At 45.6% G+C, this 27,382-nt stretch overlaps 1 protein-coding gene across 4 annotated transcripts in view; it reads right to left on the bottom strand.

Moving 5' to 3' along the window:
- EFR3B (EFR3 homolog B) overlaps positions 1-16,703 on the bottom strand; it is a 341,904-nt gene extending 325,201 nt beyond the window's left edge. For all 4 annotated transcript variants that reach the window (XM_033939929.1, XM_033939928.1, XM_033939931.1 and 1 more), the window contains exon 1: positions 16,514-16,703. Coding sequence is in view for 1 of the 4 variants with exons in the window: in XM_033939930.1 (XP_033795821.1) it covers positions 16,514-16,520 (7 nt within the window). In the remaining 3 variants the exon portion in view is untranslated. The remainder of the gene's footprint in view (positions 1-16,513) is intronic.
- Positions 16,704-27,382: the final 10,679 nt, after the last annotated feature.

Raw genomic sequence — 27,382 nt, 5'->3', positions numbered from 1 at the left:
GAGGGAGATGAAAAAAAGGAAAGATACCAGACTTCCTGGGGAGGGAAGGGAAATGGAAAGGGAGGACAGAGTTGGCAGATGGATGGTTAGCACGCAGAAAGAAGAAAGAAGGAGACCCTGGCAAGCAAGTTATCAGAAGAAAACCAGAGCCTTGGACCAACAAGATTTGAAATATAACCAGACAACAAAAGGTAGAAAAATTAATTTTATTTTCTGTTTTGTGATTATAATATGTCAGATTTGAAATGTGTATCCTGACAGAGCTGGTGTTGGACTGCAAACGTGAGCTAGGATTTAACAGAGAGAAGAAAAGTCCTTTTTGTTTCTTTATTTTATTTACACCACAGCGCCAGTGTGGTTAGGAGAAGCCAAAGGGGGTGAAAAAGCTATAAAACCCACCAGGAGTTTTGAAAAAAATCACCCAACTGGGCAGGAAAATCGAATTGAAAAACCAATTCAATAGGCTGAATCGAATCGAAATTTTTTTTCCTGAATCTGGCAGCATTAGTTTGCGCTACTGTCTTAGACTTTAGGACCTGGGATTGGGGAGAGATGGCATCCTCAGTACTTTATAATGCAAGTGAAACGAGGATTTGGTCAGACTTTTGAAGGGTCTGCAGAAAAAAAATATTGTATAGGCCGGGGACATGAAACAGCAGGAAATGGGAACTTTTCTTCCTTCTATTTTTGTGAATGGAAAGGCTGAGGATGTCAGAGAGTTCAGTTAAAATATGTGCTTTATAAGAAAATATAATAATGTGTTTTATAAAGTTTATAGCATAGCTGGCCTACCCAGTGAGGTGTTTCTAGTGGTGGTGGTGGCAGCGTGTCAATGTGTTGAGAGGAAGAGGTGGTCTGGGAAATTCTGCTGAGCAAACTCTGGGCCCATTTCCACCCCCCCAGTTAGTCCACTCCACTCAACTGGTTCACACACTGAGTGGGTCTTTGGGTGTTGTGTTGGGATCTCTTCCAGTGGTTTATCAGTATCTCCTTCTGGTCCAAGGAAGGAAACTTTGTTATCCTTTGTTGACCTACAGAATATGTTTGTAACAGCGCTGTTTGTGTGGCATTAGGCTATGTAGTGATCGAAAAAAAAAAACAGACCTTTGCACATTTTTGCACTATATGGTGGGTGTATGAGGAGATTCACATTTCCTGCACAGCTAAGTCCATGTGAAGTTACCTTGTGCTGTATTTGACATCTAGCAAGGTCTCTGTTTGAAAGGAAAGATCTAAACTTAAAAATGAAGTGGCCAGAAGTTATGGTAAAAGCAGATAGTGTAGCTGGTTTTAAGAAAGATTTGGACAAATTCCTGGAGGAAAAGTCCATAATCTGTTATTAAGACATGGGGGAAGTGTCTGCTTGCCCTGGATCGGTAGCATGGAATGTTGCTACTCTTTGGGTTTTGACCAGGTATTAGTATTCTGGATTGGCTACCATGAGAATGGGCTACTGGGCATGATGGACCATTGGTCTGACCCAGTTAGGCTATTCTTATGTTATGTTCTCATCTGTAGGGGCCTTTGTTTTCACTTCTTATTTTAATGTATTTTTTTTCTGGGAATTTATCAGTGTTTTTTATAATGGGAACAAAAATGGAAGAGAATTAATGTGTGTGGGATGAGGGGGTAACTAATTTCTTCAGCTAAATAATTCAATCCACTTCAAACAGACATAGGAGAACTCACGCACCATTCACACACCCTCCAACCAAAAACGTCAAAAGAAAAAAACTATTCGACAACCTCCTAGCCATTCGAGCTGCAACACTCGACCCCCAACTCTACAACCAATTGACATCGACCACAGACTGCAAAACCTTCAAAAAGAAATAAAAACCCTTCTATTCAAAAAACACATAAAACCGAACTAACACAATCAGAACTGTCCCAAGCATCACCTGCAACTACTCCATATGTACTTCTGATGTCATGACAATTCAGACATAATTTATGTTATGTTATGTTTGGAATATAAGAAAATTTTCACTGCCTGTTTCTATTCTGACCATTTATTCCGTTTCATGGTCATTACAAAAAATATTTTTTTACATGGGGAGGGTGTCAAAAAATGATGGGCCCCGGGTGCCACATACCCTAGGTACGCCACTGCCCATAGTGTTTTAGGGCTCACTGAGATGAATACTCAGCATAACTCTGAAACGCATGGAGAGATTTCAACTAAACTTGGTATACATATCACTTGCTATCTGGGGAAAAATACTATCGGGGGGGAAGGGGTGACATTTAAAAATTATAAAAAATAACAGATATTAGTGTTTAACATCGCTGAACCAGCCTTCTGGACACAAGCACATGGGGAGCTGAGAGCGGAGAGGATCGGAGGATCAGAGGTGCTGTGTGTGTGTGCTTGAGTCCAGGTGCAGGGCAGGAGAAGCGCAGGAGAGTCGGAGGAGGCGGTACAAGGGGCGGAGAGGAGCGGAGAAGGCAGGAGAAGCGGCAAAGGGAGCGGACAGAGGCGGGTGGTAGCTCCGCCCACCCCCGACGTCACAGCCGAGATCCCCCATAAAAGGGGGCGACTAACGGCGCGCAGCCGTTCAGCGCGCGGCGAAGGCGAGCGGCAAAGGCGCTCGCCTTAGCGAGAGCGCCTTTGCGAAGGGCCTCGAGAAGGACCTCTAGGAGGGGCTCCAGAAAACTGCCAACGTAGGATCCGAATACACAACAAGGCAGAGTACAATCACCTTCACTGATAACTAGCTAATTAACCTTAAACCCAGCTTTTAAGCTATCCCAGCCCCTCTATAACCTTCTATCACTAACTTTCTTAAACTTGCTGCTTTCTATCACTAACTTTCTTAAACTTTCTTAAACTTGCTGCTTAATTTCTAATTTCTTCTTACCAGCAGTCACCCTATCCTCAAACTTGCAAACTAATAAACAGGCAGTATAACTAACAATTAGCTGACACCCTTCATCCTTCTAACCTTCAACTGTCTGACAACTAACGAATACCCGATTAAATAACTTACAAATATCTTTAAAAAAAAAAAAAAAATGGCAGGTAGAACCAGAAGCAACAGGACTACAATCAAGGTAGGCGGTCCAGTCACCAAAGGGATCGAGGGGGTGGCCACAGAAACAGAGGGAGAGCTGGGACAGAGCACAGAGGTATCTATACAGACCGAGGCCATCCCCACAAAAATGGCTACAGTTTCTACGCAGACAGAAACGACGGATCAACTAGAGAACAAACTTTTACAAGAACTGAATAGCTTGAGAGAGGAGGTCATGCGCTTAAGAAGTATCCGGGATGACGAGGCCTACATCGATGAAGTCATCCAGGAACTGTCCCAGATCACCGTACAGGAACCTGGCAGGACCATCCTCGGGACGCCCAAAACCACCATTCCTGCTTCATTGGGACCAACAATTGGAATTCAGGAGGAGGCTGACGACGCTGACTCCTGGCAGCTGGTAACCTCCTCCACAGACAAACACAAAAAACCTTCCTCATATACTGTCTCTTTTTCTCACACACAGGGTAGTTCTACATCAACCCTGCAAATCCCATTGAGGAACAGATTCCAGCTGCTTCAGGGAAGACCTGACAATGAGGAACAGGAAGATATCCAGCAGGAGGTTCCGGTCCCAGAGACATCAGTACGGCCCTCCCCTAAGAAGCGTAGAGTGGTGGTAATTGGGGATTCAATGCTGAGGGGCACGGAGGGCCCAATCTGCAGACCAGATATTCAATCGAGAGAGGTTTGCTGTTTGCCAGGAGCCAGGATCCGGGATGTAACCGCCTGCTTGGACAGTCTCATCAAGCCCCAGGACCACTTCCCCATGCTTCTTATCCATGTCGGAACCAACGATACCGCCAGGAGTACCCCGGAGAGGATACCTGAGGACTTTGGTGCCCTGGGTGAGAAGCTGAGGAGGTTGGATGCGCAGGTTGTGTTCTCCTCGATCCTTCCAGTAAGGGGCAAGGGAAGAGCCAGAGAGAATCGGATCCAGAAGGCAAACGACTGGCTGCAAGGATGGTGCAAGGAGATGAACTTCGGGTTCCTGAACCACGGAGAGGCACTACAAGGACTACAGGGACCAGATGGGTTGCACCTGTCCAGCAGAGGGAAGAATGTCTTTGGACACCGATTAGCCCGCCTACTCCATAGGGCTTTAAACTAGGTAAGTTGGGGGAGGGTACGGGCACTAATAACCTATCTAATGAAGTAAACTGCAAATACCATTCAGGATCTGAGGTATATACACATAGCAATCATGGATCTGGGGGGGGTGCTCACATTTCCGTGTTCGGGGGGATACTGACATTTTCGAGTCCGGGGTAAGTTCACACTGTGTTTCAGGGTCTAAGGAGAATACACACATTGCAAACAATACCAAAGGAGCCGATGGAGCTCAATCGGGAATATCACTAGATAGCCATAACAAACCTAGGATTTGGAAGGCTATGTACGTCAATGCCCACAGTTTTGGGCAACAAGATTCTGGAATTGGAGACAGAAATGAGGGGCGCCGACCTAGATGTGGTGGCGATATCCGAAACCTGGCTTACGGACTCCCACAGGTGGGACATGGTCATACCGGGTTACAATTTGTTCCGCCGAGACAGGGAGGGCAAAATGGGAGGAGGGGTAGCACTATATGCCAAAGATGACATCAAAGTTACCAGAATCACAGATGTTAGGTACACAGGGGAATCCCTTTGGGTAAATTTGGCCAGGGGAAAGGACAAATGCCTGTACCTTGGCATAGTATACAGACCTCCATGGCAACAGGAAGACCTTGATATGGAATTAATCGAGGACATAGAGAATATCACCTTGCGTGGGGACACAGTATTGATGGGTGACTTCAATATGCCTGACGTGAATTGGAACACACTTTCCTCTGCGACCGGCAGCAGCAGAAGGCTATTAAACTCTATAAAGGGAGCAAGACTCAAGCAAATGGTTTTGGAGCCAACTAGGGATCAGGCGATTCTAGACCTAATACTTACCAACGGAGAAAGTGTCACAGATGTCTCTGTGGGAGACACGCTGTCATCCAGTGACCACAACATGGTATGGTTTAACCTCAGAAAAGGTTTCACCAAATCCAACACATTAACTAAGGTCCTCAGCTTCAAGGACACCAACTTCGAGGACATGGGGGAATTCATCCATCAGTCGCTGCAAAACCAAGCAGAGACTGATAATGTAGAGGAATTGTGGTCAACACTGAAAGCTACCATACACGAAGCAACAAACCGATTTATTAAATCTGTAAGTAAACGACGAAGAAAAAACAAACCACAGTGGTTCTCTACGGAGGTCTCCAACCTCATAAAAGAGAAGAAAAGAGCATTCATCTCCTTCAAACATTCAGGGAAGCAGGGCTCCAGGGAAGACTATCTGGCCAAGTCAAGAACCGTCAAAACAGCAGTCAGAGAGGCCAAATTGCAGGCGGAGGAGAATCTAGCAAAGAATATCAAAAAGGGCGATAAAGCATTCTTTAGGTATATTAGTGATAGAAACAGGAACACAGGAGGGATAGTACGCCTTAGGAAACCGGACGGGAACTATGTAGAATCGGACTCCGAGAAGGCTAAACTGTTAAATGAATACTTTTGCTCAGTTTTCACCCGTGAGGCGCAGGGATCTGGCTCTCAGCTACCAACAGGGGATAGCTCGATAGACCCGTTTTGCAGCTTCGAGTTTACGCCCAGTAGTGTCTACAGTGAACTATCCAAACTCAAGGTTCACAAAGCTATGGGGCCAGACAACATACACCCCAGAGTACTCAGGGAGTTAAGAGACACCTTGGCGAAACCACTATCAACACTCTTCAATCTCTCCCTTAGCAAAGGAAAAGTCCCGCTAGACTGGAAAACGGCTAATGTCATTCCACTCCACAAAAAAGGAAGCAGGACGGAAGCTACAAACTACAGACCAGTGAGTCTCACATCAATAGTAAGCAAACTAATGGAAACTCTAATCAAACACCAATTGGATACGGTCCTTAACAAGGGGAATCTGCGAGATCCCCGTCAACATGGGTTTACAAAGGGGAGGTCCTGTCAATCCAACCTGATCAGCTTCTTTGACTGGGTGACGAGGAAGCTGGATAATGGGGAGTCCCTGGATGTCGTGTACTTAGATTTCAGCAAAGCATTCGATAGCGTGCCACACCGCAGGTTGTTGAGCAAGATGAGCTCTATAGGTTTGGGAGATACCTTGACTACATGGGTGGGGGACTGGCTAGGAGGTAGACTTACATTACATTACATTACATTAGTGATTTCTATTCCGCTTGTGCCTTGCGGTTCTAAGCGGATTACATTAGAAGATGGCTGGACATTTCCAGGCGATGACAATACAATTATTTGTATAACTTTACAAACTTTGCAAACCTAACTTTACTTAACTTTTCGTACATAACTTTACATAACTTTAAGTACATAACTTTACATAACTTTACGTGGAGTTACTTTGTGTTACTTTACATTGTCCTTACCGTGCTTGCATAACTTGCATTAAGTTTACATAATTTATCTTACATAATTTATCTTACATAACTTTACAAGACTTTACGTAGAGTTATTTTATGTTATTTTACCTTATTATTCCAGTACATTGCATAACTTACATTACATGATATTACAAAGCATAACCTTATGTTATATTACAACGCATAACCTTATGTTACTTTACATAATATTACAACGCATAATCTTATGTTACCAAAAAATCGTCTGTTCCTAGGTTGCTATATCTGATTTTTTCGGTATTTGGGGAGACTGTGTTTCTAGATATGAATTGGCTTTACGCCCGATGCAGCTAGATTAGATGTTGCCTATGGGGACGAAGTTGCAGTTGGTTGTGAGTTGCAGTAGGTTATGAAGGGAGAGAGGATGATGGTAGATTATAATATTGGGATGTGTTTTTTGAATAGTATGGTTTTTATATCTTTTCGAAACGCTTTGTAGTCCGTAGTTGTGGTCAGCAGCTTGGATATGGTGGGGTCAATTTTCGCGGCCTGTGTAGCAAGTAGGTTGTCATATAGCTTTTTGCATTTTGTGCCTTTGAGTGAGGGGTAGGTGAATGGAGTCTGGGTTCTCCTTACTCTAGTTGAGAGGTTTCGGGTTAGGCGGCTGTTTAGGTAGAGAGGTGCTGTTCCGTTTAGTGCTTTGAATAATAAACAGTATAGTTTGAATTGAGTTCTTGCTTGTATCGGTAGCCAGTGTGAGTCGAGATAGGCATTAGTGATGTGATCGTATTTTCCTAGCGAGTAGATAAGTCTGAGTGCTGTGTTCTGTACTGTCTGTAATTGTTTGGTCATGTAAGCGGGGCAGGGTAGATAAAGGCTGTTGCAGTAGTCTACAAGTCCTAGTACAAGTGATTGCACTTCAGAGGGTGGTGGTGAATGGCTCCCCCTCCGAAACGACAGAGGTGATAAGTGGAGTGCCACAGGGCTCGGTCTTGGGCCCAATCTTGTTCAACATCTTCATAAGGGACTTGGCTGAGGGGCTTCAGGGTAAATTAATGTTATTCGCCGATGACGCCAAATTATGCAATATAGTGGACAAGAACACAACAGGACCTGACAACAAATCCAAGACCGATAGTATGGCACACGACCTCCTCCTACTGGAGAATTGGTCCAGGACCTGGCAACTAAACTTCAATGCCAAAAAATGCAAGGTCATACACCTTGGCAATAAAAATCCATGTAAGACTTACACTCTTAATGGTGAGATCCTAGAGAGAACTGTAGCAGAACGAGACTTAGGGGTAATCATCAGTGAGGACATGAAGACTGCAACTCAGGTGGAGAAAGCTTCATCTAAAGCCAGACAAATCATGGGTTGCATACGAAGGAGTTTCGTTAGCCTTAAGCCCGAAGTCATAATGCCATTATATAGGTCCATGGTGAGACCCCATCTGGAATACTGTGTACAATTCTGGAGACCACATTACCGCAAAGATGTGCTGAGACTTGAATCAGTCCAGCGAATGGCCACACGGATGGTCACGGGGCTCAGGGATCTCCCGTATGAGGAACGGCTGAATAAATTGCAGCTCTACTCCCTAGAGGAACGCAGGGAGAGGGGGGACATGATCGAGACATTCAAGTACCTCACGCGCCGTATCGAGGTGGGGGAGGATATCTTCTCAATTTCTTTAACCTATTCATTTACCCCCCTCTCAATGGAACACGACGAAAGAAACTATATGACAGCCTTTTAGCGACACAGGCAGCAAAGATCGATACTACCATCTCCAATCTACTGACCAAATCAATAGACATTAAAGTATTCCGAAAAGAAATCAAAACTCATCTCTTCAAAAAACACTTCCCATCATCATAACCTCACAATAGTATTAGAAAATACTCTCATGACCACCACCACCACCACCACCACAGCAACACCTCTGAATCCTGACTGTATTATTTCTATTCATCAAAACAACCTATCACTATCTACTATCTGCTTTCAATTTCTCCTGGAAATGTCCAGACTAACAATTGTAACTTGACACATTCTTGATTCTATGTACTGCAATGCTACTGAAAATGTCCAGTCTTCTAATTTGTAATCCTAGAACCGCAAGGCACAAGCGGAATAGAAATCACTAATGTAATGTAATGTAATGATGACAAGAGAATTGGATAGAGGGAGTGCACTAGATGTTGTATATTTAGATTTTAGCAAAGCCTTTAACAGTGTTCCACACAGGTAGGTATCCAATACATAAACTGAGTGCCCTCTGTATGAGCCTTAAAGTGATAAACTGGGTCAGGAACTGGTTGAGTGCAAGGCAACAGAGGATAGTGGTCTGAGGAAAGGGATGTTACCAGTTGTGTGCCTCAAGGTTCAATTTCTGGGCCTGCTCTTTTTAACGTTTTTATAAGTGACATTGCTGAAGGGCTGTCAAGTAAGATTTGCCTCTTTGCAGATCTGCAATAGTAGACACCCCTAATGGTGTGAATATCATGAAGAAAGACCTAGTGAAGCTTGAAGAATGGTCTGAAATTTGGTAGCTAAGATTTTATGCTAAGAAATGCAGAGGTCATGCATTTGGGCTGCAAAAACCCAAGGGAATGGTAAAGTTTATGGGGTGAAGAACTTTTTCAATCCAAAAAAACAAAGTAAATATCCCCATGATAAGTGATCCAAAAAAGAGAGAACAAGTGGGGGAAGGGACTGTACAAATCACAAATCAGCCTAAGAACAAATGCAGTTTATTAAGTATACTTAAATCATCCAAAAAACAGGCTGATATTTAAGCCAAAAAAGCATAAATGTATTTTGAGATTATTATTAGGATCTCAAGTGTTCGCTGCTATATTGCTACTTGAACAAATCACAGCATATAACAAACTTGCGAACTATCACCAGTCCTTTAATCAGGCTGTTTTTTGGATAATTTAAGTGTGTTTCACAAGTATTAAGAAGGGTTTATTAAGTATAACCATTATATATATATAAATTATATCATATATGCAATTGAGAATAAGCAGTCCATCATGAAGAACAGTTTATTTGACTAAATCATCATGAGCAAATGAAAACTCTTCCACTTTTTGCTTTAAAAAAAAAATGATGCAAAAAAACTAATTTTGATAACCTGGAAACCTTTTCTCAATAAATATCATTACAGCCTGTTTAAATTAGTGACTGGCAATGCCAGTTCCACCCAAACCACACAGTGGTGAACCTTCCATTCAGTTACCCTCATTCTTACTTCATCACTTCTTGATCAGCCTTTTCCCCTTTCCTAACTTCTGAATCCATTTTCCACATGTTACAAGCAATTGACTTCATGATTACAATGGGTTCAAGTTTCAAGTTTCAAGTTTAATATTTATTTGATTAATCGCCTTGTCAATATTCAAGGCGATTTACACATGGATAAAAGTTACAGAATAAAAGAAATTTTAAAACAATTAAAAACTGACTAGACACAGACAATAACTAGACAAACTGGAAACAAAAGGAAGGTAGGGGAAGAAGTTACAATGTAATTGAGCAGAGTGGGAAGCCAAAAATGGAAAACACAAAAGGATGGGATGAAACGTAGTTGAATGTGAAGAGAAAAGACAGTTAGGTCCAAAATTTTGTTGAATATTGATTAAAAGGAACCAATGGTATTAGATTACAAAAGCATCGTTAAATAAGAAAGTTTTTAATTTATTTTTAAATTTGTCTAGATTGATTTCTTCACGTAAATAGATGGGGAGAGAATTCCAAGTTTGGGGAGCTGTCACTGAGAAAATGTACTGACGGCGCGTATTTATTATTTTTAACGAGGGAATCATTAGTAAATGCTGTTGGTCTGATCTTAGGGTTCTATTGGAGGAATAAGGGATTAATAATTTGTGAATAAAGGCCGGTTCAGAGCTGGCCAGTAGTCCAGTGATAACCAATGAAAAAAACATGGACATGTGCTGGAATAATCACTATTATATGGCTTACATGTTGAAAGATACAGTGGTGCCTCGCATAACGGACGCCTCGCACAGCGAACGCTGCGCACAACGAACTTTTTGTCGTGCTCCCCACAACGAACTTCGTTTCACACAACGAAGTCGCCCGAGGGGCCCGGGGGGGGGCGGAACTACTCTCGCCGAAGCCGGGAACAGCAGCACCCATGCAGAGAAGGAGAAGACGGCGTGTAGGGGACTCCAGTAAATGCAGAGCAGCAGCTGTGGCAATCAAAAAAAGAGGAGGTCTGCTGTTAAGGTGGACCAGGGTCCTGGAAAATTCGTGAAATCCTGCAATATTACCAGGATCTCAATACAAGTCCATGAGGATCCTGGAGATCCTGCAAATCCTGGTTTTACCCAGACCCGATTCTCTGGTCCTATCTTACGAGACCTGACCCATTTACAGCAAGTTAAGCCATGTTTAAGCTAACGAAAAAAAAATCCAGAAAACATCAAAAGATTATTTCCTTTTTAACAAATAGTAATACTGTACCATGAAATACTGTTCCATCATCTCCCTCCACCTTACCCTGGATGCCGAGTTCTCCGGCCCTCTTTCTCGGCCAGCCGCACGCTTTCAGGGAGCAGCGCACGCGCGCATGCTCTGTTGCTCAATCTTCTCCTCTGACGCAACCGGAAACCGGAAGTTGCAGGAGAGTAGAACATTGACCAACTCCAGCAGCTGCGCGTGCACAGCTTTCTGGAAGCGTGCGGCTGGGTGAGGGAGAGGGCCGGCAGACTCCGCATACAAGGTGAGGTGGAGGGAGGGAAATGTAGGGCTGCAGAACGAATTATTGTGTTTTAAATGTATTCTTATGGGAAAACGCGTTTCACACAACGAACGTTTCACATAACAAACTTGCTCCTGGAACGGATTAAGTTCGTTGTGTGAGGCACCACTGTATTACTGTGAATGGGAAAATCATTTGTTTTGCGCACATACAGCAAGGATGTAGCCAGCAGCAGCCCATTTTTGAAGGGGCCCTCGGGTTAACTGGGAGGGCCACCCAATCCTCTCTGCTTTCTCCCCTCCCTCTATTACACATTTTACCTTTGCAGGTAGGGATGCCCAAGCCCCACCAGATGCAGAGCTCCACAACCTGAACCTCCCCATTTCAAAGAAGTTGGTGCCATGCTTTCCAACTGCCAGCACCAGCACTCCTTGTGCATGCTCAGTTCATATGTATGAAGAGATTCAGGTTGTGGAACTCTTTGGCTGGTGGGGCTTGGGAATTCCTGCTAGCCATTCAGGGTGCTGTAGTTTGGGGGGAGGGAGGGAAGGGGCCATGCACCAAGGCCTCCCTGTGGCTATGGACAATTCTATAAAGAGCAGCAAAAGTTAGGCTCCATGATGCAGCTTGCTAAACACTAATTCTATAATTGTATCTGGGCACACAGATTCCGTCAGAGAACACTAGCATAAAGCAGGATTTACACACCGAACAACAAAAGGACAATGGACATATCCAGGATTTATACACCAACAATTAGAGGTACCCACGTCAACAGCAGGCATAAAGGTGACTCTTGTGAGACTGCCTCTAGAATTTGTAACAGCCATTTTACAATAGCTGCCACGACGAGCATGAGTGAATGGGTGTCACCCCTTCCCATAGGACCTCACTGGATCATCAGATATTTACAAGAGCCAAGGGAGGGGGGCTACAGGGGTGGGGATAGGTAGTGGCTACAGTCAACCTTTAAATACATGCTGAATGAGAAGGAGGGGGGATGGCTCATAGGAGAGGGAGAGAGGATTCAGAGGAGCAGAGAACATAGGGTTACCATTTTTCAGGCTGCAAAAATCAAGACACATGACTCCACACTGTTCCGCCTTCGGCTCCTCCCCATTCTGCCCCAGCCCCTCCCAGTTCAGCCTCCAGCCCTGCCCCCACAAACCTCCTCTCTTCTTCCTTGACAAGCTCCGGCCATGTCTGGAGGGCTTGGAGCATGTGCGAATATGTGTGACATCATCTGCACAGATGTCCTCCAGATGGGGCTGGAGCTCATCTAGGTTTTCCAAAATCCAAACAAACTGCTGGGTTTTTGAAAGTCAGTCCAGGACCATGGACAGTCCTCTAAAAAGAGCACATGTCTGGGTTTTTCTGGACGTCTGGTAACCCTAAGAGAACATCTTGTGTGATATTCACATGAGGCCCACATAAGTGTTTTATGCGGATTATGATAGAATATCAGTTGGGATCTACAAAAGCCATGGCAGCTTCCTTATATTTATGTAGCCCTTGCTATTCAATGCCTAACCCTGCCAAACGAGCCCGATTCTTTAACCAGTGCCCATGTCACAGGCACAGGTTAGGGAATTGCCAAGGGATCCCTTGTCATCAGCTGATCGCAGCAAGGGAATTACCCTGCGACGATCACTTGAGTGACTACAGCAGGAACCACCCCTTCCCCCCCACACACAAAGTCTCCCGGCAGGAGGGATGCCCACTCTCTCCTGCTGCCACCCCCCTCGGGACCCCCCCTCCAATACCTCTCAAAATGGAACCCCCACCAACGCCCTCCCAGGGCTGCAGGCCCTCCACCCCGCACCCCTAAACTTACCCCCATCCCTATACCTTATATCTGAAGGTCCAGCTGGAAGGATGCTCACACCCTCCAACTGGCAGACTCGCCACCCCAAAATGACGGGCTTCACCTTCCCAGTGCATTCTGCAGTGGGAGTGGCCTAAGACTCCAGTTGGCCCATGTGTCTAAGGACCCTCCTAAGAGGGGGGACATTAGGCATCTGAGCCAATCAGAGCCTTAAGCCCCTTCCCAGTGCATCCCAGAATGCACTGGGAAGGGAAGGCCTGCCATTTTGGAGTGGCGGGCCTGTCGGCCGGAGGGTGTGAGCATTCCTCTGACCAGACCTTCAGATATAAGGTACAGGGGAGGAGTTTGGGGGTAGGGTTAGGGGTGCAGGGGTCCTGCAGCCCTGGGAGGGCGTCATCGGGTTCTGTTTTGAGAGGCTCTGGGGGGGTTCAGGGGGTGGCAGCAAGAGGAAGTGGGTATTTTTCCTGCTGGGTAATTTCTGAGGGGGTGCTGGGGACCTTGGGCAAGCTTAAGTGTCCCGATGCATCTCCCTGCACCACAACAGATGCCTATAGCGTAGACAGGATCCCTCAGGTTGTTGTGTTTTGTTTTGTTTTTTAGAAAACATGCTTCCCGATTGGCTGGTTAGACAGCGGTAGAATGCCTACGCTGCCTACAATCGGGACTCCATTATAGAATCTGCCCCTAAGTGTTCGCTTACATTAATCATTTTTCTCAGACCTACACCACTACGGATCATTCTCTATAATGTTCCCCTTGTTTTCTAGGCTATTCCAATTTTCTTCAGCTACAGCCTTGCTGGCGTAAAATTTGATGAAACCTGATAATCGCACTTCAAGGCTTAGGAGAAATGTGTTAATACGACAATGACATAAATACCACAGATGTTCTTGATGTGCAAACTAAAATTTTGAGAATAGAAATCAAGCTATTGTAATACATATGTACATATTAATTCCAAAAAGAAAGGAAAGCAAAAATTATGTAAGAAAGATAAAAACAGACTTAAGGGCTCCTTTTTACTAACATGCGCTAGCGTTTTTAGCGCACGCACATAATTACCGTGCGCTAAACCGTATGGTAGGCTTCTAAAATAATGCCAGCTCAATGCTGGTGTTAAGGTCTAGCGGATGGGGCAATTTAGCGCACGCTATTCCGCACGTTAAGGCCCTAACGCACCTTAGTAAAAGGAGCCCTAAGATAGTCATCTGGTATCAATGCTGGAGTCCAAAAAAGTAAATTAAGACTTATCACATCACATCACAAATTTTGAAAAGATGTCATGCACTGTTTATATCTGGTTGTTAAAACCAGCAAACTGTGCTGTTGAAAGGACTTCAAATGGTTACTTCAAACATGCTGATCATTCCACTTTAATAATCACAATAGAAACTCTCCAAACTGATTCAATAATCCTACTTACAACAGGATTATTACCCTATCACTACTGAAATAACTTCCCTCCATACCATCCTGTTGAACAATTCAACGTCACTTCACCCCTTACCTTCTTACTAGTGACCTGTAATCACCTAGGGAAGGATTTTCAAAAACCCGCGTTAAAAAGCGACGGTCTGCTAACGCAGCCGTTTAGATACCGAATCTAAAAACTTGAGACATTCTTTAAAAATCGTGCATGCAAATAAGATTGGCGGACAGCAGCGAAGATTTCCCACATCTGCAGGTGCCCATCGCTGATGGGCACATGCGCAGAAAAATGCCATAAAAACAAACCTCTCCTGCTATTGGACGAATGTAAGGGAGAGGTGGGGAGAAGTAATGTTGACTTTTTTCAATCGCGCATAAAATATGCCTTTCTCTCCAAAAAACTACCATAATTCAAGTAAATCTTGTAATTTGTTGCTAATGTAAAATTTAATCAAGACAAGGGTATCATACATGTGCTCAAGAAGAAACGTTGGCTTTTAACAAGCACGCATGAAACATGCCTGTTTCTCCCAAAAACTCAAAAGAAGCGTGATTTTACTACCCTCCACTAAAAATATATAGATATAGGGATCCTTTTACTAAGGTGCGTTAGGGCCTTAATGCGCAGAATAGCACGCGCTGCTACCGCCTCCTCTTGAGCAGGCGGCAGTTTTTCGGGTAGCGCGCGCTAATCTGGTGCGTGCGCTAAAAACACTAGCGCACCTTTGTAAAAGGAGCCTATAGTTTTGTTTTTTTCATTAGCCACAGTCAAAACACAAGTACTGGCACTGTAACGGCACGCCCGGACCAGTCGCTGCTTTTTGTCACCAAAAGCCGACGCCGCTCTTCAAAAAATGCCTCGGCGATTTTTAAGAATCCATCCATTTCAATGTTAAAGAGCCCATTTGCAATGTTAAAGAGCCCATTTGCATGCCATTGCCGGAGAGTGCTAGAAACCCCGCTACCCTCAGAAATAATCCGCCGCTAAAATGCGTGCAGGCTAAACCGCCGGGAAACTGCTTAGCGACCGGCTGCGTTAAAGTTTTGAGAATCTTGCCCTTAGTCTTATAATTCCTTGCTCAAGTTGCTCCACTCTTTTGCTTTGACTGTCAGTGCCTTTGGGTGGACCACCCTCTGATTCACTGTCAGCTACAGATCAGTCATTTACCTGTCACCCAGCGCAGTACAATGTATAGGAAGTTCTCCATACAACTGAACTGCAAAGACGTGTTACCCATTTTAGTTTAATGTAGATCAGAGGAGCAGAAAGTTACTTTCTCTTCCTCCCCCCCCCCCCCCCCCAACCAACAAGGTCTCATTCATAAATAAATATGATTAGTCATGATCTAAGCTGGACTTTCCACTAGATTAGTCTCAGAAATCTGCCTCATACAGAACAGCAGCTTGTTTACTTGATGCAAATCCATGAATGCACACCTCCTCCCGTCCATTTATCCCAATGCACTGTAGATCACAACAAAGAATGATCACTAAATAGAGCAAACCCCAATCCGTAGAATGCAGCAAATAACGGAGATCACAGCGTTTCTGGAGTACGACCTGAAAGTCTGGATCTCGACAAACCTCTCTCATGGATCACTACTAGAGCCATCGCCACAATAAATGCAATATCTTTCATATCAGCTACAACGCATGCTTTTATGCTATTAAATGCTGAAGTGTAGGGGGTCTGGGCTCTGTCCACGCACTTTTCACTCACAGGGAACTAAGCGCACACGGATTATTTTTCCATTAGTGAGCATCCAATAAATAGGATTCTTGCAGCAAGCAACCGATTGCTTACAACTAGGAACCCTTGCTTCTTAAAATAAAAAAAAAAAATAAAAAAACACACCACAAAATCCAAACATGCAGAAAAAAAAGCTGAGGCAAACCCGCTTCTAGGAAAGCCTTATCATTTATACGGTTTTGCCTTTGCTGTTTTGGGTGTTTTTTTTGGGGGGGGGGAAGGGGGGTGCTGTAAATGTTAACCCCCCCCCCCTCTCCAGGTCTGTCATCCACGTAAAATGCCATATTCCTAAAGGGCGTGCTTTGAAAGGAAGGTGCTCTGCTCTCTTACCATACATTGCTGATTCCGCTGCTGAGCCAGCCTCGGTCTAGGCTTTGTGAAGCTCTTTTCTTTCCTAAACCCTGTCTTGTTCAGCTCGCTCTCTATATGGTTTTTACCAAGGCGCCACTTGGGAAGGGAGGGGGCAAAGGAAAAGGCTATGAATGAAGAAGTAGCAAAGGTTCATTGAGGCTAGGCTGAGATCGACTTCCCCACGGATGGGGGCGGGGCGTAGGAGAGGGGGAAGTGGGTATGCTAATCAAGCTCCCTCCCATTCTTCCTTGCGCCTGAATCAGTCGCTTGTTCTCTCTCCATCCTGTCCCCAGACAGTTGCAAGAGGGGAGAAAAGCGAGTGTTTCAGGCTCCTTCCCATGCATAAACAGCTATCTGGAGATGCCAGTCTGCAGACGAATGTGGCGTTAAAGAAGGTCAACTTAGTAGAAGAAAAGAGAAAGAAGAACTTTAAAACGGCAGCTTCAAGTGCCAACAGATTAACGCTTTCCGCATCCCTCTCCCTTTTTACCTCTGCTGCAGCAGCTGGCCAGCAGCACTTGCTAGCCTGCTCCCAAAATATGCCACAGCATAAAAGGTTATTTCAATACATTTTATATCTGTAAAGGACTGACTCCGCCATTTATAGTTTGTGGGTTGTTTTTGTTTCAATTATTTGCTTGGGCTGTCCAGGGAAAAGGAGAGTTCAATAGTCAGTTCTCTTCTAGAGGTAAAGGTAACCTTACTCTGACCCAGATGCACTAAAGTCAGCGATCGTCTAACGATTGTCGCTAAAACCGGTTCCCAGTGTTCCCTCTAAGGTGAGCGCATGAGCGATCGCTCACTAATTTCAGTGGCGTCGCTCATGCTTCTTCTGGTGTCGCTCACTCGAGCGGAGGTGAGAGGAAGCGGCAGCGGTGGCGGTCTGCCCTGCTCGCCTAAGATGCAGCAGCGGCGGCTCCTTTCATGATCCCCGCAATCAGTGGCGTACTAAGTGGGGGGCGGTCCGCCCCTTGTTCTCATTGGTGTAACGCCGGCCCTACAGCTCCGGACTTCCCCACACCTGCTCCCCCCCCCTTCGGATCGCTATTATTTTAAATGTTATAGCCGCGGGGCTGTATCCATCAGTGGAGACGTCTAACCTCGGCCTGCCCCGGAACTCTTACTGCAACAGTGACTTCCTGTTCCTGCCTAGACGGGCGGCTGCTGCAGTAAGGCCCTGATTCTCCAAAGTGCATCCTGATTTTAGGCGTCCTACAGCTGTCTAATCAGCCAATCGGGATGCACGTTTTTTAAAAAAAAATGCTCCCCAGGCAAGCCTGAAGGCGCCTCCGGGAGCCTAGGGAGACCCGCAAGATGCCTAAGCTCGTCTAAGGGCCTTAGGCGGGCCTTAGGCTGAACCTAGGCGGCCCTACGCGTCTCCCTAGTAGAGGAGAAGCTTAAAATGTAGGCCAGCAAAATGCTGGCCTACATTGTAAGTAGACATGGCCGCTATACTTATCGCGGCAAGGGATCTCTCTGCCGCTATAAGTATAGCGGGCCGCGGCCCCCTGACCAGGAGGGTGCCCAAACCCTCTGCCCGAAGACGCCCCCCCCCCGACATTACCGACCGCCCCCCCCCGACACTACCGATCTCCCCCCCGACAATATCGATAGCTGGCAGGAGGGTGCCCAATCCCTCCTGCCCGAAGACGCCCCCCGACACTACCGACCGCCCCCCCCCGACATATTACCGATCTCCCCCCCCCGATAATATCGATAGCTGGCAGGAGGGTGCCCAATCCCTCCTGCCCGAAGACGCCCCCCCCCCCCGACACTACCGACCGCCCCCCCCCGACATTACCGATCTCCCCCCCCGACAATATCGATAGCTGGCAGGAGGGTGTCCAATCCCTCCTGCCCGAAGACGCACCCCCACCCCAGCGCTAACAACCCCCAAACCTGTTCTTAGATGGGTCTTGTACGTCTTGAGCCAGCAGGCATGCCTCGACGAAATGAAGCGGGCCCGCCCCTTCCCGGCCCATCCCGCTGAAGCCTAAGGCCTGATTGGCCCAGGCTCTAGAAGCCTGGACCAATCAGGCCTTAGGCTTCGGCGGGATGGGCCGGGAAGGGGCGGGCCCGCTTCATTTCGTCAAGGCTTGCCTGCCGGCTCAAGACGTACAAGACCCATCTAAGAACAGGTTTGGGGGTTGTTAGCGCCGGGGGAGGGTGCGTCTTCGGGCAGGAGGGATTGGACACCCTCCTGTCAGCGAAAGATATTGTCGGGGGGGGAGATCGGTAATGTCGGGGGGGCGGTCAGTAGTGTCGGGGGGGTGCGTCTTCGGGCAGAGGGTTTGGGCACCCTCCTGGTCCTGGCTATACTTATAGCGGCAGAGAGATCCCTTGCGATAAGTGTAGCAGGCCGTGTCTAATCTAACCCGTTTCTCTAACCCGCGTCTGTAACATGGACACCGGTTACAGAATCGGGGTTTAGTTTAGTCCAATTCTGAATAGGACGCCTCTCCCGGGCGTCCTATTCAGAATCAGGGCCTAGGTGTCTTGCGGGCCTCGCCTTCAATATAGGCGGCCTGCCTGGGGAGCATTTTTTTAAAAAAACGTGCATCCCGATTGGCTGATTAGACAGCTGTAGGACGCCTACAGCTGCCTAAAATCGGGACGCACTTTTAGAGAATCAGGCCCTAAGAGTTCCGGGGCAGGCCGAGGTTAGACGTCTCCACTGATGGATACAGCCCCGCGGCTATAACATTTAAAATAATAGCGATCCGGGGGGGGTGGGAGAAGGTGCGGGGAAGTCCGGAGCTGCAGGGCCGGCGTTAGAGGGAGTAAGAGTTGATGGTGCCGCAGGGTCCCGCGGGGGGGAGGGAGAAAGGAAGGAAGAAGAGGAACCAAAGCATGGCAATTTTGGGGGAGCAGGTGTGGGGAAGTCCAGAGCTGCAGGGGAGAGTGTTGCGGTATCCAGCTGGAGGGAGAAGGAAGATGAGGGAGGGAATGAAAGGAGATGCCAGGGCTTGGAGGGAAGGAGGAAGGTATGCCAGATTAAGGGAAAAGGAAGGGGGAGATATGAGAGCATGGAGGGAGAGGGAAAGATGGAAGAAAAGGAAAGGAGAGAGATGCCAGAGAATCAGGGAAGGGAAGATACCAGACTATGGGGTGCGAAGGAAAGAAAGGAGAAGAGAGAGATGCCAGAGCATAGGGGATGAGGTGGTGACAGAGAGAAAAAAATGGAGAGGTGGCAGAGCTGGCTGGCTTTGGGGGTGGGCAAAATCTGGAAGGCAGTGGGGGGACATAAGAAGGAGGCACTGGGGGGACATAAGAAGGAGGCACTGGGGGCACAAAGGACACGGGAAGGAGGCACTGGGGGCACTAAGGACATGGGAAGGAAGGAGGGAGGGAATAGAAAGGGACAATTGTTGGGCCTGAGTGCAGAAAGAAAGAAAGGATACACAGTCAATTAATAGATGTCCCCTTTGATGAAAAAAATAAATGGTCACGTTACCACTGACTTACTTTCTCTTCAGCAGAGTCAGCATCCGCGCTGAGGTGCAGGAAGGTCCCGCGATGACTCGTCTCCTGGCTCTGCTCTGGAAGAAGTAAGTTACGTCGGAGGGGGTGGACCCGGCAGACGCAGTCATTGCAGGACTTTGCCGCAACTCCCTGCGTCTGCCGGGTCCACCCCCTCCAACGTAACTTACTTCTTCCAGAGCAGAACCAGCAGACGAGTCATCACGGGCCCTTCCAGCATGCGGCTGCTGAGTCCGCTCTAGAGCAAGTACGTCAGAGTGGGGTGGATTGGCAGCAGGCAGCTACAATCATTGCGGGACCTTGCTGCATGAAGGGAGAGAAAGGAGCAGGACTGCTGGAATGGAAGAGTGGTGGAGGGAAAGAAAGGGGGTAGGGTGGTATGGAAGGGTGGTGCTGATGGAATTGATGTACAGAGAAAGGGGAGAGACATAAGGGGGAAGGATATTGGAGGGAAAGAAAGGGGGAAGATGCTGATTGAAGAGGGGTGGATGGAGGGAGAAAGGGCAGACATTGGATGGTAGTGCAGATGGGAGAGATAAGGGAGCAAATGCCAGAAGGAAATGGGAGGAGAGAAAGAGGGGAGCAGATGCTGGATGATAAGTGGACAGAGAGAGGAGAAGGAACTAGATGGAAGGGTTTGAGAAAGAGGGTACATGATGGAAGGAGGGGATAAATAAAAGGAGGACACATGATGGGGAGAAAAGGATTGAGTTAGGGAAACACTGGAGGGGTGAGGGAAAGAAGTGGCAAGCTTTAGGTAGACAGTAAAAAAGGACATTGATGAGAGGGTAGTAAGAACATAATCTAGACAGATGCAGAAAATAAATTGAAAAGGGAAATGAGGGAAAAAAGGGAAAGGGATTGCAGAGGAGAGGGAAGGAGAGGAAAGAGATGCCAGACCAATGGGGGTGAAAGGAGAGATGGAAGGGTGAGGCATACAGTTTCTGGAAGGGGCATAGAAGGAGAGAAGATGCCATATAGGGGAAGAGAGACGGCAGACAGTGGATGGAAGGAAGAGAGTTACAAGAAGATGAGGAAAGCAGAAACCACAGAAGACAAAGGTAGAAAAAAATTTCTATTTATTTATTGCTTTAGGAGACATGTGTCACTGTTTCTGTGAAGCATTGTATGCAGAGTCCAGCTTCTTGCTGGTTCAATTTAACCTTTGTCTATGTGTTTTTATTTTATCCCCCCTTTTACAAAACTGTGAAGCGTTTTTTAGCACCAGCCGTGGTGATAGCAGCTCTGATGCTCAGAATTCTATGAGCATCAGAGCTGTTACCTCCGTACCTAAAATCCACACTACAGTTTTGTAAAAGAGGAAGGGGTTAGTCGAAGGTGAAGGTGTGTTCTGTGTTCTGTGTGTTCGAAAGACATAGTTTTCTGTTAGGATTGACGGTGTAGGATTGATCTGTGCTGGTCTGGCTTGTTTAGTTTTACAATGGGTGTATTGATGTACTGTTCACTGCAATATGTAAGATGCTGCCTTTTCCTAGGTACTCATGTGTGACGTGTGGCTTGTTACTAAAAATCATGTTTTTCGTACAGATGGGGGGGGGGGGGGTGCCAAAAAATGATGGGCCCCGGGTGTTACATATGCTAGGTACACCACTGCATTATGTAAAGATACCAGAAAGCTGGCGAAGCAAAAACTTTAAGTAAATTGTTATTCTTCTATGTTTTGAGTATTTAACCCTCCCACAATCTCATGGGCACTCGTTTCAAGTTTCAAGTTTATTGAGATTTTGATTTAAATGCAATATCAAATATTTTCAATGTGTATAACAAAAATAAATTTTGGGAAATAAATAAAACCATTTGAACAATAAACATACAAACATATCCATAGATGATTAAAAATACATAAGGAGTACAAGGATAAACTACATTTGTTTAAACATTTATGCGTCCTCCGTGCCTGCTCATAAATTTGTGGAATATGTAACTTGTCGCTCATGCATATTTTTTTTTGCACACATCTCATCAATCCTTAGAGGGAACATTGGTTGTGACTGGTTTACAGACGATTGGATTTGCTGAGTGATTGCATTTAGCGATAAGAAAAAAGCGACTGGTCAAACCAGTCACTTAAGAACATAAGAATTGCCGCTGCTGGGTCAGACCAGTGGTCCATCGCGCCCAGCAGTCCGCTCATGCCACGGCCCCAAGATCAAAGACCAGTGCTCTAAATGAGTCCAGCCTCATCTGCATACGTCCCAGTTTAGCAGGAACTTGTCCAGCTTAGTCTTGAAATCCTAGAGGGTGTTTTCCCCTACAACAGACTCCGGAAGAGCGTTCCAGCTCTCCACCACTCTCTGAGTGAAGAAGAACTTCCTTAAGTTTGTACAGAATCTATCCCCTTTAATAATAATAATAATAGCTTATATACCGCAATACCGTGAAGTTCTATGCGGTTTACAGAAGATTAAGCAAAGGTAACAAATTGAATTGACTTTAAGAGGGGAGGAAGAAAGAGAATTAATAGGACAGGAAATTCATTGTTGAGGAGAGAGTGATCAAAAGACAAGTTAATCGCTATAGAGGGGAAAGAGAAGAGAGGATCAGTTGTCTAGATGCTTTAGGAACAAGTGTGTTTTTAGACATTTCCTAAATTCCCCTTCAGCTTTAGACAGTGTCCTCTCGTTCTCCCTACTTTGGAGAGGGTGAACAATCTGTCTTTATTTACTAAGTCTATTCCCTTCAGTATTTTGAATGTTTTAATCATGTCTCCTCTCAGTCTCCTCTTTTCAAAGGAGAAGAGGCCCAGTTTCTCCAATCTCTCACTGTACGTCAACTCCTTAACCATTTTAGTTGTTCTTCTCTGGACCCTTTTGAGTAGTACCGTGTCCTTCTTCATGTATGGCGACCTGTGCTGGATGCAGTACTCCGGGTGAGGGTGCACTATGGCCTGGTACAGCGGCATGATAACCCTCTCTGATCTGTTCATGATCCCCTTCTTTATCATTCCTAGCATTCTGTTCACGCTTTTCACCTCCGCCGCACATTGCACGGACAGTTTCATCGACTTGTCGATCAGAACTCCCAAGTCTCTTTCCTGGGAGGTCTCTCCAAGTACCATTTTTGCCGCCACAGCACATTGTGCAGACGGTTTCATCGACTTGTCGATCAGAACTCCCAAGTCTCTTTCCTGGGAAGTCTCTCCAAATATCGCCCCAGACATCCTGTTTTCATGCATGAGATTTTTGCTACCGATATGCATCACTTTGCACTTATCCACGTTGAACCTCATTTGCCATGTCGATGCCCATTTCTCGAGCTTGATTCTGTCACTTTGTAGATCTTCATAATCCCCCTGTATCGTCACTACTCTGAATAACTTCGTATCATCCTCGCTCATCGTACCAATGTCCAGATTGTTTATAAAGATGTTGAAGAGCATGGATCCAAGCACCAAGCCTTGCGGCACCCCGCTGGTGACTCTTCCAGTCCGAGTATTGTCCATGTACCCCCACTCTCTGTTTCCTATGCTCCAGCCAGTTTTTAATTCATTTGAGTATTTCACCCTCGATTCCATGGCTTGCAATTTTACGAAGTAATAGTTCATGTGGAACCTTGTCGAACGCCTTCTGAAAATCCAGATATACAATGTTGACCGGGTCGCCCTTGTCTAGCCGCCTGTTTACTCCCTCCTACCCATAGTTCAGCCCTGAAATTAATATATTTATAACATACCATACCTTTTTTTAATGGGCACAGATGCTGTGCATGTATTACACACACACAATATCTGCCACATTAAAAAAAAAAAGCAAGCTGAACCCCCCCCTCCGATGATGAGCCACCGCATCCCCACGATGACAACCATAGGTCCCCATACCCCATGATGATGACAGCCACCCCGCGACACACCCAGAGAGACAAAAGGGATGCCCACACCCTCCTGCCTCAGCAATCCAGTTGTGAATCTGGGCCACCTGGGACCCCCCTCCTGACTCTCCACCACACTCCCCCTGGCACCCCTCCAGCCTTCACAAAGATCCCCCTCCCACCACACCACCAACAAGACCCCAAAAGACAGCCCTGATGGGATGGGGGGTCAGCTCAGACACAGCTTCCTGTTTCCCCCTGGGCACTTTGTCAATGAGGCTTAGAAACTTAGCCAGCCAATAGGCTGCAGGGAAAAGCAGAACTGAAGGTTGGTAAGGCACTGTCTCTGTAGCTATTAGTCCTGCCTCCCCCTACAGCCCTTTGGTCAGACATTCCTAAGACCTCCCCTGTAGCCCATTGGTCAAGCATTCTTAAGCAAGCTTAGCCAGCCAATAGGCCTCAAGGAAAAGCAGGACTGAAGGTTTATGTCTCATAAGCTATTGGTCCTGTCTCTTCTGCAGCTTATTGGCTGACTAAGGAATGTCTGAGGAATGGACTAACAGCAGAGAACACAGAACAGCTGCAACTGCAGTTTAGGTAAGAGAAGCTTTTACCATACAGTGGGAGATAAGTGCTGATGGAGGCTCTGGGAAAGGAATGAGGAAGGAAAGAGCAGACACAGGCATTGAGAGCTGGAAGACATGGATTATGAAGGGAAGAGAGGCTGAGCGAACTCACATGGACTATGAAAGGGAGAACAGAGTTGAAGTGAATGCAAGTTAGGGGGTGCATTGACAATTATACAAAGATAAGTGGGTAATGGATGGGCTGAATAAAGAAACAGATGACAGGGTGAGACAGGAACATCTGAAAAATTCCCTATTTGATCCTCCAATTGAGTTTTGCTGAACTATAGACTTAGCTAAATTGCTTTCTCACAACAAAAAACGTAGATAGACCCAATTTCATCAAAATCCTTAAAGCTGTTTTCAAGATCACAATCAGAGCTTTCTCACTTTATATAATAGGATTTAGGTACAGCTTAGTGAATCACAAAGATCTTTTTACCTAATCTATATCAAGAGCTTTTAACTTTCCCCTGGCTTTCTGTAACTTTCCCGACTTCTGTCAACCACCACAAGGAACACCAGGATCTTGAGCCTAAGGCATATATTTTCACCTATAACAACCCAGTTTCCCTTTGGCTTGATCCCTCAAGTAGTTGGAAGCTGCCAGGTCTGTTCACCAGGTGGAAGGAGGCAAGACATGGGCTTGGGCATAGGAACTCTGTAATCTTTGAGAAATCTCTCTCTATACCACTGCTCCCCATCCATTCTGTTGTCAGAGAAAGAGGGAAGGGGAGAAATGCAGGACCAGAGACATTTTTCTGCATATTCACCTCACTTTAGATTATCCCTAAAGTGTAGATTCCACAGAAAATATAACCATAGGGGGGTCAATATTCAGTGACTCTTATCCAGTTAGGAAAGACTTCTACCTGGATAAGCCTGCTTACTTGGCTAAACAAGATATTCAGCAGTGCTTAACTGGATACTACTGTTGACTTTCTGGGTAAACTATCATGACACCCACTTATCTTCTTATTCTATAACCTCAGGCCCGGATTCTATAATGGCATCCCAAAATTAGGTGGCGGTCCTACCGCCATCACAAATCGGGACGCATGTTTGTTTGTTTTTTAAATTGATGCGGGGATGGTGCCTATATTGAAGGCTCTGTTTGTGTTCTGCGGAAGCACCTAGGCACGCCTAAGGATGCCTGAGGTTGGCATGTGCGTGGTTTACGCCAGAAGTGGCCTTAGAGATGTTCTTAGGTGACCCTAAGCGCTTCCATAGGCACAAGAAAGGCACCTTAAATGTAGGCCTGTAAAATGTTGGCCTACATTTAAGGTGCCTGTTTTAAAAACAGCCATGATTCTATAAACAGTGACGATGTATGATTGGCACGCAATCGGCAGCTGGTTTTAGGCGGCCAGCAATACCGGCACTGTTTATAGAATCCGGGCCTTAATGGATAAATGTAAGTGCCATTTACCTACAAAGATTATAGAATACTAGCACGTCTGCCTGTAAATACTGTGGAATTTTATAATGTCAGCATGGCGCTTAAATCCAAGGGGGTGTTCATTTGGGAGGCACATGGGCAGGGCATAGATGTGTAACAATTTTGTTTGCATAAATTATATAATACTGTCATTTATGCAATAATATGCTACATTGAGGCACCAACATTTATGCCTGCTATTGATATGGTATAAGCGGGCACACCTAAATATTCTAAAATGGAATCTGAGCACTGAGATACTGTTACATAATTTTTGCTCAGCATCCTTAATTTTGGCACACTTTATAGTTTTGCTTCCTCGATACCAGGGCAGTCCAGGGGCAGAGTTGGGGATGGGTCTTTAGGTTATCCAGGTACCGGCGATATTCTGAGCCAGGACCTGGATAACTAACTGGGCAAGAAGGACCACAGAAAAAAACAGCCTGGTAACTGTTTAGTATCCAGATGATGTATCTGAATATCGCCAGTGCACAGATAACTTTAGGGAGCTGGCAAAAACCCAGATATTCAGTGGCAGTACCTGGATAAGGTCCAGCACAGAAAATCTGAAAATAATATCAACTAGATAACTGACAAAAATTCAGTACTGCTGCTCTAAGTAAACAAGAATTAGATAGAAATCAGCACCAGCATCCATAACCAATAAGATGGTCCACAGGAGACCTGGCGCCCATCCTAGACTGTCAGAATTCTGGTTGTGCATTTGTCTTTTCTGCCTATATTTGGTGCCATTAAATAGAAAGCCCTGAGCAAGCTGTTCTCCGCTCTTTGTCTAATGGGCTATTTTGGATCTACACCATGTGCACCTTGAACTGCACTTCATTTTTTTTTTTTTTTAAATCTGTAACTGCTTCTCTGGCTGTGTAGCTATATGCCTGCCCTTGACACTGCTGCAGCCTCCTTCTCTTTGTCATGAAACAATTTTTTATTTATATTTTATGAAATGTATAGTATTTGCTCTAGTGCTTTTTGCTAGAAATTGAAAAAGTGGGATTAATGTATCAACAAGAGCTAGAAATATTTCTTTATAGTCATTCTCTTGTATAGTCATTTGATCTTTCCCTTTTTTTTTTTTTTTTAAAGAGACTTTACTCAGGTAATTCCGTCATCTCTCTCCATCTCCTCTTCAAGGGCAGAGAGAAGGCAGCATAGTATGAATGAACTCTCCATTTCATTAGCTGACGTTGACATTAATATTCTACTGTGAGCGGCTGAGAGGACTGATTCCAGTTCATAAATAACATTGTTAAATCTGAGAACTCTCCTGTCCTGGATGTAATCTGTTATAATGATGACCTGCTCTGAAAATGTGAATGAAACCAGACATAGAAAGAAACTTCTGAACAAAACAAGGTATCACTTTCCTATTTCTGCTGTCAAGGTATGATGACAGGATGTAATATTCTCTCCTATTAAGGCTGAAAACTGCCAAGAAGCCAGAATTTTAACTTGTGA

The sequence above is a fragment of the Geotrypetes seraphini genome, chromosome 3 (assembly GCF_902459505.1).
Source record: "Geotrypetes seraphini chromosome 3, aGeoSer1.1, whole genome shotgun sequence".
Lineage (NCBI taxonomy): Eukaryota > Metazoa > Chordata > Amphibia > Gymnophiona > Dermophiidae > Geotrypetes > Geotrypetes seraphini.
Note: the sequence above shows the minus strand (reverse complement) of the source record. Positions and strands in the feature narration are given on the sequence as shown.